This window comes from Daktulosphaira vitifoliae, unplaced genomic scaffold, assembly GCF_025091365.1.
Source record: "Daktulosphaira vitifoliae isolate Bord-2020 unplaced genomic scaffold, ASM2509136v1 Scaffold_1, whole genome shotgun sequence".
Lineage (NCBI taxonomy): Eukaryota > Metazoa > Arthropoda > Insecta > Hemiptera > Phylloxeridae > Daktulosphaira > Daktulosphaira vitifoliae.
The window spans coordinates 19500020-19512179 of NW_026099572.1; the positions used below are offsets into that span (position 1 = coordinate 19500020).

General features: G+C 28.8%; 1 protein-coding gene across 4 annotated transcripts in view; it reads right to left on the bottom strand.

Moving 5' to 3' along the window:
• The window catches only part of LOC126896501 (uncharacterized), a 74307-nt gene that overhangs the window by 43053 nt on the left and 19094 nt on the right, over window positions 1-12160 (bottom strand). Inside the window, exon 1 of one of the 4 annotated variants that reach the window (XM_050669338.1) lies at window positions 7680-7794. The exons of the other annotated variants lie outside the window; for them this stretch is intronic. Coding sequence (XP_050525295.1) covers window positions 7680-7779 — 100 coding nt within the window. The 5' untranslated portion in view covers window positions 7780-7794. Of the gene's footprint in view, window positions 1-7679; window positions 7795-12160 lie in introns of those variants that run through there. 4 annotated transcript variants of the gene reach the window in all.

Sequence of the window (12160 nt, forward strand, 5' to 3'; positions counted from 1 at the left end):
CAAAACAATTGTATAATTTACATAAACATAGATGTTTTCGTAATACTACTAAGACTATAATTTATTACAATTTCAAAATTGTTATGCTGGTTCTTTGAACATTAATATGATGAGAAATTTTAATCTGATGGCTGACGGAAGCTCGATTAGTGAACATTTACATTTGAGGCAGTCGTTTAGAGATAACAACCGGATGGTTTGATAGCATAAATGGGTCGTTACGACATAAGAAAAGAGCTTAAGAGTCGATAAAGTAGTGTTAGAGACCGCGATCATGCAACTATTGCATTGAGAATACACATTATTCCGTACAAAAGTAACAAAGTTATTTTTGAAAGGAAGCCAAGTATAGGGAACGATCTGTTTGTTTTTTTATTTTTCGACGACTTTTTTCATCCCCCAAAATAATTTCACCGACGTGTTTCGCCAGAAATAAATGGTCGCCATGCAGAAACTACAGACTCGGTCCCACCAGTTTAGATTCTACAACATATAAATGCAAAACGTTCCATTTTTTCTTTGCACAAAATAACCCGTATGAGAGCACACAAAAGGGGTGGGTTGAGGTTTTATCACTGTAGACACCGCTTCGGCCACACAGCTACCGACCCCATAAAACATAACTTTTACGGCTAAACACATACATACAGACATTCCCACACCAACCTATATATATATATATACATCGTACACGGTTTAAAACATTTCCATATTTACCGACGCCCTTTCAGTACATTTTATTACTTTCTTTCTGTTTTTTTTTTTTTACTAACATTTATCATTTAAGTTTTGAATTTATCGACTATACTGGAGACAAATATTATTAAGAGTTTTTACAAAAATCATCATACCAATTAAAAAAATTAATATAAACAATAAAATTGTTTCAGTTCTCATATTATTAATTTAACGCATTTTTTGGTTAAATACGTACCGATTGAACAATATAAACATTCGGCTTCTTCTGAAAATAGTTTAGATAGTTATAAATAGCATTGGTGTGACATGAATTAAAATTAACTTTGCTGACACTATAGAATATCAGTAAAAAATAGCCTAAGACGATAGCGTAGGAAATGCTTTTAATTAAAATCTGGAATATTTGAACACAAGGGATTCTTCGTTTCGCATTGGCGGTTTGGCGGCTCGCTTGTCGCCATTTCCACATGTGTAGTACTCGTAGCCCCTAGTGAAACATTCAGTTAAAATTTGCGAGACACTTTAACGAGATTAATGAACGTCTCTGAATGTGGTTTTCGTTATTATAAAATGTGTTTTATATGATGGGTGAAGATGGGAATCATATGTGATGTATAAATATATACATATTACTATAGCATTATATGACTATGGTAGAGTAAGAAGCAAAATTACACTGCATTTTGTCAGACCAATTGTCCGCGGATAAGCTTTTGAAAAAGAACTCAACGTCAATAGTTTATCTCTAAGATGGTGAACAAGAAATGTCTGGACCGCAGCCAAATCGTTTACTCATTTCATCTCTCGGCTATTATTCACAATATCTTACCCAGTTTTTATTTAATTACCGAAAGCTTTCTAAAGGGTGACTTGGTTTTTACCCAACTTAACTTTGAAAAATGTTATTGCTATAAGTCTTAGTTCGTTCAATAGAGATAACAAAATATTCTCAAAAAAGAATGAAGTAATGTTATACGTGAAAGATTCATTCAAATATGACCTTTTAAAAGAATCGTTTGTTTTTTATAATCATTGTGTCGTTTCAATCTTAGTTATTTATAAAAACTAACAGTTTTCTGAAAAAATCAGTTTCTACAATTATATATAAAAAAAAAAATTACATAATCTTACCTGTCAATATAGATTTGTATAAAAGTTACACGCTACTTTCTCATAAAAAGTAGAATGTAATGTATTTTTATTTGGTTGTAAAAATATAATAATCATTTTGTTAAATATCGTTTTAAAATTTTCAAATATTTTTGTGAAATTTAAGATAGAAAATTAACTTGAAATGACAGAGTGATTATAAAAAGATAAGAGTGTACTATGTAATACTTTAAGAGTTTGCGTTATAATTTCTATAGCTAGAATTTGATGTGTTAATACATAAATATACAAATTTATACTTCTCAGCCAATATAAAAGCATTTAAGATTCAATTTAGTATTTTATATAAATATCATTCAAATTTTTAATATTTAAAGTAGGTATTATTTGTTAGGTCTATGAATCACGTTTTTTTCATTTACTTATATTTATAAATATTGAAATATCTAACATTCGTATAAAAGCATATATATATATATTTTGCACAATAAAATGCCATGTAGTTATTTACTACAAGTAAAAAAAAAAAAGAGAATTGCTCTAAATGAAAGAGAAAGTCAAGTATTCTATTCGTATTTTTAAACATTGTTTTGTTTAGTAGTCTGTCGAGTTTTTACCTCTTTAGAGTCGTTACAAACATTGACAAGACCCCCTCCAGTTGTTGACGAATACGTGACTAAAACATTCAATGACTTATATATGAAACGAAATTGTTGTTAAGCTTAAAAGCGAGGGGATTTTACTTTTGTGTACCTTTATTACATAAAATGGATAAAAAAGAAACATATATATCAAATATGTAATATTTGCAAAAAGGCACTAAAAAAGTGTTATGTTTAAAGTTTCCAAGAATATATTATGTAAAAATAAATTTAAATTCAGACTCGTCAATAGTAAGTTTATTCTTACTTAAAAACTAATAAATTTTAATCTGCACTAGTTATGTTTGTATTATCAGCTAATATTTTTAATAATTTATAAGATTCATTGACGACACTAAAAAGTAAGAATATATACTTTATTTTATGAAAAACAATATTTATAAATATTATTCACCATGAAAAACGTAGTGATAGGTTAACAGTTGAATTAATAATAATATTTAAAAAGGCGATATTTAATTGTGTTGCTGCGACTCATTAATAAACTAGCGTCAATTTTACGTACGATGATTTAAAAACAGCTACATTGATTTATGAGCGCTATTTTTAAAAATCAACTGATAAGTAAGAGTTAGAGTCCATTAGATGATGGATGGTTTTTTTAAATGATGACTGGTAATTTGAAAACAGTCACGGTGACGACTGCAGAATGAGTTGAGGGATTATTCGCTCATGTAATATCCAAGATATCTGATAAGTAATATAAGTCAGTATATGAACAAAATTTCGATTAAGGGGAGAAAAGTATGATATAAATAGAATAATACTTTTGTATAGTTTATTCGGTAAATAAAAATGCATTGTTTCTGAGTTCATATCTTATAGTTTAGTGTTGACAGGAGCAAAAGAAGGCAGCTGAAATATGAAGCAAAAAACAACTCGATGTGTCCTATCCCTTCCAATATGCTGACTCATTACACGGTGAAATGGTTAATTCAGGTAGATCCCACAAAATAATGCCAAGTATACTTCTGTCAAATCAATGGCTATGTATTTTCTACGACAACTAAACAACAGACCATTATTGGATTAAAAATATTGCACAGGGCCCGGAACATGTGTGATGCTTGGGGTTAAAAACAAATCCCCCAATCCGATATTGTGTTTTATTATTAAATGCTGTTATTATTGCTTCCATAATATAGGTATATGCTATCATTATAGTGTTATTTGCATTGTCGATTTGTTCAAATAATACGGGGTATATAATAGTTCGTTCAACGCTCGTGCGCATAGAAAGGAAAAATAAAAAATGACTATAAGAATTTTATAAAGCGTTTAGGGTCGACTAGGGAACAAAAGTCAATGGATTTGCGATAATGAACTCTGTTGTCACAGTCCGGAAAAGAAAAGACTAGGTGGTGTGGCAGACGTGATGAGGATTAAAGGGACTAAACAAATTGGGGGAACCCTCCCGAGTTTACGGTAGTTGAAGATGGAATTCAATTCGTAATAAAAAGTTCAACTACTGTCATGCGAGTTCGGTCATTATTTTTAAAAACTCAAAACGTCGAACACGAAAACTTTTATTTTAACCAATGGACACTTTTTTCTAAGTTGGCAACTGTTTTTGTTTTTTCTTTTATGCGTTATTTCATGAATAAGTCTTACCCTTGTCAAATATTTTCGAAATTTCAATGCGATAATATAACAATGTATGTATTTTACTGCCTTTGACTTTTACTTATTTGAAATTAAACCAAACTTTGCGTTTCATTAAGTCTAAATGAACTGAACTCAATAAAACGTCGGAAACCGAGTTTTAAAGTCACTATGTCGCAACGTTTCGACATAAATATTTAATCGAGGAAACTAATAATGATCGGGTGAAATAACATAGGTACGCGTGTTACGCAGAGGAACCTCAATTGGAAGTAAGCAAAATGTACTTCAAAGTGTACGTTTATCAAGTTTGTTGTCGCGGGTCGTAAAACGAGTGCAACAATGCGTGTAAAAACCTATTATATGTAAGTCTACTAATTAAAAACGAATCGACGGATTTACTGACCGGAAAAATGTGTGAATTATCAACGATTTAAAGCTTTTTTATGACATAGCAATTAAAGTAGGGTAAGAAAAACAACAGTTATTAATGTTAACCAAAATCGTCAAGGCAATTTCAACTTAACTACCTAATATTTTATCATTTTCAATTTTAGCTTTATCATTTAAATGGTAAACAATGGTTGGCAACTAAAGTTAAAATAAAAATATTCATAATTATTATTCGTCTGGGTATTGAGTATATTAAGGAAATTATTTTCGGGTCGTTGTCTCTTGGGAGTTAAGGGGACGAGAATCTGTGTAAAAATATAAGTATATTATTAATTTTTGAAACGTGAACCATTTCCGACAGTTTTTGACAACAGCTGCTTCTCGCATTTGCCTAATAAAATGTGCGGCCGTTAAAAGTCGGGACAGATTGTAGACTGATGAGGAGGGCAGTCTACCGTTTCATTTGTATTGGTCATAAAACAAAATTTGTTGACATTTCTGTTGATTTGATGTATCAGAAAAATAGAGTATCAATAAATTTGGCATCAAAATCAATTTGTTAAGCTTCATTCAGTGCACCACAAATTTGTAATCAGATTAAAAGCATTTTATCCATTTGATGTGAACATTGATTTATAATACTGCAAGTGCTTCAATAGGGGAACACACGACAATAGGAAAAGTTTTGCCCTCAAACTGGAAATCTAATAGATATATAATAAATAAATTTCCCATGTGACATTTGTATTAAAATATACGTTTCGTTTCAAAAACGTTACTATTAAAACACTAAAAAGCTCGTCGTTGAATATTTGGTACGTCGATCTACATAACTGCGGTAAGGGTACACTTTGTTTTTAGCCATACAAGCGCATTCAGTAATTAATGACAAATATGCGATCGATGGCCTGTTAATGACTTTTGAAAGCGAAGCGTGAAGGGAACAGTTCACGGTTTTCATTGTTTTCACATAATGTATATATTTATACGAACTACCTTTGTACACAATATATCACACGGATGGTATGCATAGGGTATAGTAGTGTGATACGTGAATGGATATACACAGTGAATGTTTCGATAAAGAGATATGGGTTCTTACAAGTACATTTTATAGGACTTGCATTATTTTACTTGCAGTTGAAACGTTATGTGTATCAGTAAAACGATTAATTTGCTGTCTGTGAAATAGAAAAAATCGCATGATAAGATCTCGAATGGGGTCGATCAACTCGGTTAGGGGAGAAAAAAAAATTTCTATCGATACCCACTAACTGTAAGTTCATGGAGGGGCAACTATAATAAATAATATTTACCGATTAAGGACATAGTAACTGTGAAATATTTTACTATTAACGTCAACCATAAACGGCGTAACAAAGTGAATTTTTTAAACTCATTTTCAAAGTACATTCAAAAGCAAACATAATAAAAGTGAATACAGCTGCTTAGAACCTTTATTAAAAAATAACGATGAAATCGTTTTTTTTTCAATAATTTTTCATTTTTCTTATTACTTCATTTATCTTTATACATTATATAATTAGATGTTCGATGCAGTAATATTCTATTTTTGAATATCACTCATCAAGTTCTGTGTGTGTATTTTTGTTTACTTGCATCACGACTGGTACTGTATTGTGTGTACAATAGTGATATCATGATGAAAAATATTGAATTTACCCAAGAGCCCCGAGGTTGTCCGTACACATAAGCCCGTAGTATTACTATAAACATTGAATATCAGAAATATCATATACTTAATATTTATCTTCACAAATGACGTTACCTAACGGTAGATTATTAAACTTCAGCTAAAGACTGGATCATCAGTTATCTAAACACTATTTTCCTATGCACCATCTAAAAACCGTTAGTTAACACATCATTACCCACCATTATTTGGAAAAATTATTTCAAATATAATTCATCAATCAAAGTTTAGTAATTTTGATTGTGTAAAGAAAGAAAAATTACTAGTTATTTTTATAGACGCGTCATTTTCAGTAGTTATGTAGTACCGATATTATATATTATTTATACCATCTAAAGAAACTTACTTCTTAAATCTCAACATATATGAACTTAAGTTAATCTAAAAAGTTACAAAATAAGAAGAACCCAATTATGAAGTGTTTAAACTAGTATTGATAATAGTTTGAACTCACGTTTTTCGCCGATTATACTAATTAATCATAGAATATGTTATCAACAATTACCTGAAAAATAAAAATAAAAAAATTAAATCATTGCATTACAATTAATAATGAATTTACATGCAAGTTAAATTTTCTGAATGCGTTATAATTACATTTCAATCTTTAATCATTGAATTTATAGTTTTACTCAACTAACACAAATTAAATATCGAGTGGTATTAGTGACGTTTGTTAACTGGAAATCATACCGAGTTAGTTAATTTTACAAGTAAAGAATTTGTTTTTTCACCGGGAAAAAATAATTAAATGATCACATTTAATTTAAAACAATAATGTAACCTATATGGCTAAATGAAACACACAACTGTGTAAACTGGCTCGTCAAGCGTTAATGGAAATTAAAAACCAACACGTGTGTTTTATCTTGGCAAGAACGTCGTTGTTATTGTTTTTGAATATAAATACAATTAGTTTAATTAGATAATTTAATAGACTTGAGTAATCAAGACACAACACGAAATTTAAACACTATTTTATTTAGCTTTGAGCGTTTGGTATCATTTTAGTATGATATTCATATTTTACTATCATAGAAATAAACACAACATTCATTATTTTTCAATAAAACAATTTTATAATTTTTCAACAACTAAATTGTGAGAAATATTTAGTTGAGAAAAAAACGGAATTTTCTTGAATCGACTATCACATAATTCGAGAAAATAGAACTAACAAAGAAAGAGTTCGTGTAATATAATTTGAGAAGAACTAGAAATTGAAACTGGCGGTGGCAGTTTGACAGACTTGTAACAGCACACCGCACACTGCCACCCCTATTTGGCTGAAACTCTGGTAACAACCCCAAGACTTCACTCGTTGATTGATTACAGTCTCGTTAAGATTGGTAAGCATTTTTACATTACGAACGGGTAAAGAACACGTGGCCGGCAGACTAAAATCGTAATAGTAATCATAATAATCGCCCATGTGACTATACTAATAATAATTAACTCTAGTCATTTATATGGGAAACAGCATGGAAGCAATGCGGTACCTTTTAACACCGAGCCCCCAGCTGCTCTGGTGGTGCGCCACACGTCATGAAAACAATCGGTGTCGGTATCTCTTAACTCATAATAACTCGGCCATTTCATAATATCTTCTTACTAATCATTCACGTGTCCAAGTATTGTTTTTATAGTAATAATGTGTAATGAATATAAATATGAATTATGACTTGCTTTGAAATGAAAAGGATGAATTTCAAAACTTATTGAATTGTTAGATGAAATTTTAGTATGTACTATTAAAAAAAAAATTAAAAATTAATTTCAGTATTTTTCATGTAGTAATTGTAGGAGATAGTCACCTCTATTTATTTTAATAGATCTAATAGATTTTAATAGGTTATATGAACACAAACATTATCAATAATAAGTTTGCGTATTTAAAAATAATGAAAATTTAATAGCGCGAGTTACTTATATTATAATGATAATGAAAATAAATTAATCAGATTACTGTTTTTTTCTTTTATTAAATAAAATGTATAGCGTGTGAATATTTTTTTAAAAAAGTTCTATTGAGGTTTATTGTGACAGAGTTTTAGATGAAAAATGAGGAAAGACGTATTATTGTCTTTCCGTGACAGTTCGAATAATAAAAATATTAACTCAATAAGTTCTAAAAATAAATATGGGAAAATAATACTTATTTGTTGTCATTGAATAATAAAAATAAAGCATTCGTCGAAAAAGAAAAAAAAACTAAATGAAACCGAAATGAGTCTCAAGTGTCGCTTTACATCCCATTGTAAAATAAAACTATACAACATATTTGATGTATTTGACATTTAACAAGTAATGAAGATACCCTCATAATCTTCTCTCATCAGTATACTAGGTGTTTAGTAAGTAAGGAAACGGGTTTTTCATTGTTTGTAACCAATGAAATGTTACCTTACTTACTGAACACTCTGTATACGTTAAAACAATGAGTAAAAATAAGAATATTTATACAGAATGATTTATCATTAAACCTTAAATTCTCCTAAAATAATAATTTTGAGAATTTTTTTTTGTTAGGTATTATTTATTTAATGATTAGTAAGTGATTTAATATTTTTTAATCTATCTCTTATACCTTTAAAGGCTATCAACTATACTATTATTTAAATAAAAACATACAACTATGATTGTACTAAGAAAATAACTGGTTGATATTCCAAATAAATTTACCATCTTACGCATCGGCCACACCTGGTTGACCCATAAACACCTTATGTCAAAAACCGATCCCGAACAATGCCACACCTGTGGAGAAGCACTTACCATCAAACATATCATTTGCAACTGCCGGAAATACAAAAACACCAAAGACAGTCTGGAAATAGCTGACAATCTCCAGCAAGCTCTAGGTCCCGAACCAGAAAACGTGAATAAAATTTTAAAATTTTTAAAACTAACCAACATATACAATCTAATTTAAACTAATGTAACTCAATTTAACCTCAATGTGACAATCCCTCCACAATATTGTAAGCCAATAATCTTTGTTGTTGTGGCTCAAATAAATAAAAAAAAAAAAAAAAAATTTACCATCTTGGTTCTATTTAATAAACATCAATCGTTACTACTTGGATAAAAATTATAAACAAATTAATTTAATAATAAATAACTTAATATAAGTATTCAGTTACACATTAAAAATATATTTAAAGGTATGGTTGTACACCATTTATAGTAAAGAAAAAAAGAATCGTCCAAATGTTGTAGTTTATTATCAGGTACAATTCCACTAATGGCTTATTTGTGGATGGGTTGGGTTTTAAAGTTTAATCATACATGATTTAGGAAAACTTGGAAATATTTGGAGGTGTTTTTATCTATTATGTTGTGTACGGTAGTGTCATTTATAAAACAGAAAATCAAAAAATGTTTGAACACACCTTTCAAAAATGTTCAAAATACACCATTGAACTCCAAATTGAACAAATCATAAATTATCAAGTTACTATCTAGCGCAATACAGTAATTCTTGTGCGTGGTACCTTATGCCTAGCAAGAGACACTATTCTTATTATTCATTTTAACAATACGCACCTTCTCGTTATCGCCTCTTTTGTTATTTAAATATTTTATTTATATGATTCGATAAATTGAATAGGTCATGTTTATTTTTTTCTTTAAAAATATGTCAGCGTGTAATTCATTGCTGAAGTACCTGATTTTAAACGTTTATTCGTGAGAAAAGTTATATAATATAAATAACAATATTTTGTATAACATTTGAGAATTATGATTTTTACTGACTATTAAAAAAACAAGTCAGTACGCGTGTATTTAATATGAATTTTAAAGGAAGAGTGATCATTTTATTTATATAAATCGATATACTACCCAAAAAGATATAAGAATACAATTTTTACAATAGTCTATTTGAGTGAAATATTTAACATAAAAATTATTACTTCGATAATTTTTATGTTCATATTTTATGTTTTCTTTTAATAACATAATTTATTATATTGTAAAATAAATATACATATATTCATAAAATATAAAACAAATTTTCCATATGTTTTGTATTAAGTAGGTCATTACCATATTTTATCAAAAAATTGAAGTGCAACATTGAAATACTACGTATATATAACAATAAAGAAAATGAAACAACTAAATGGGAAAAAAAATCAATTCACTGTAATATATTTCTTTCTGACTAAATTCAATAATCAGAAAACGTATGTGTTAAATGTCAAATTTTTTCATGTCTGAGGTCTCAATTGTGGTTTAGGCTATGAATTTGGAGCTATGTCGTCTTCTTTGAATTAAATTATTAGAGCATCTATCCATTAAAAATTCACTCTATCAAATTTCAATTTAACGGTGTCGAGAAACTAACATCATCTTGATATTCTTTTGATTACAGTATTTAGAAATGAAAAGAGAAAAAATACTTTATAGATTATGTTATACAATTCTCACAGGAAAGAGTATAAATGCAATAATAATTGTTGATTGATCTTACTTTGAACTATAAATAAACTAAGTAAAAGATGTTACGGTTTATCAATAGTGTTACTTATATATGACATTTGAACTATTTCTTTAGATAAACAATTTAATCGATTTAATTCAAAGCAATTATTATGGCGCAAAGATGTGTATATTTACACTTGTAAACTAGTGTTTTTAACATAAAATGTGTAAGATAGAGCAATTTTGTGTATTACATCAATCGGCGGAGAAAAGGAGTGTGTTTATATCGACGCATCGTTGTCATCCCTTGTGCACCGCACACGATCCAAAACCAGTGTTTGTTTATGATTTGTATGGCAATTTTAGTATGTACTAGCACATAAAATGTGCCCACTAAACAAACCTTTTTTTTTCTAACGACACCCTTCATAAAGGCACTCAATGTATATTATAATATTTGTACAGTAGTGCAAGGATCACTTTTCTAGTTAAAATGATTTTTTTTATTCCTTTAAATATGTATTTCCATCAATGGTTTTTTGAGATAGTATATTTACGAAAAAAAACCTTTGCCTTTTTTTTTAATACAACAAAAATAAAATAAAACCATGTTTATGCATATGCAAGCCATCGCATAACTCAGTCGCACGCGATTTATACAAAAGACTTATGGATATTTTTTTTTAAAAATGTCCTGTATCACCCAAGAATAATGATTGTGTACTTATTTCTCCCCAAAAGGAACATTAGCCGCAAACATGTGACGCTCACCCGGTTAGTACTTGCCGCTTATTCATAACATTTTATTATTTTGACCGTTTACATGTGTCATCGAGGTATACGTTGCACGTGGATATGACAGATGCATAGCAATTCACAAAATTTCTTGGTATAAATAACAATTTTTTTTAAAAGGATTATCTGGCATTGACATAATAGATTATTTTCATTAAATCCACTCACGAGTATGATTCGTTTTTTATTTACTATACATTTCATATTTTAAAATATTAGTGTTGCAGATTTATAAATCCAAAAATACGAGTCTTATGAATTCGTGAAATTTAATGATATTCAGTGAATATCATTAAATTATATGGAAATTAGTCATAAAGAATTCCGAATTTTCAGTTCAAATTTGATGTCATTTTAAGGAAATTAATTTTAGTAAAGACTTTAAATAGTACTTATTTTTGAAAAAGTTTTACAGGTTCAAAATCATAAAATTTCAATACGTAAATTTAAAAAACACAATTTTGTTGTAAAAAAATTAGTACATATAACATTTGATGAGTAATATGAAATGATAAAAGTTAAAAAGATTTTATCAAAAATGATTTTACTAAACAAGTGATATAAAAATAAAATAGGATTATTTGTTTTTTACACTTTAAAATCTGCAGAACAGGAAGTTTTATTTGATTTGGGAATGATGGCTTTAAAAAAAAAATTATTGATTTGTCATTAGCTAAACTATCGAACTGTATTCCCCATACTCAAGGTAAAGTACATGCTTTTATACCAGTTATCTGACAGTCTTTTTTGCTGAAAAAAA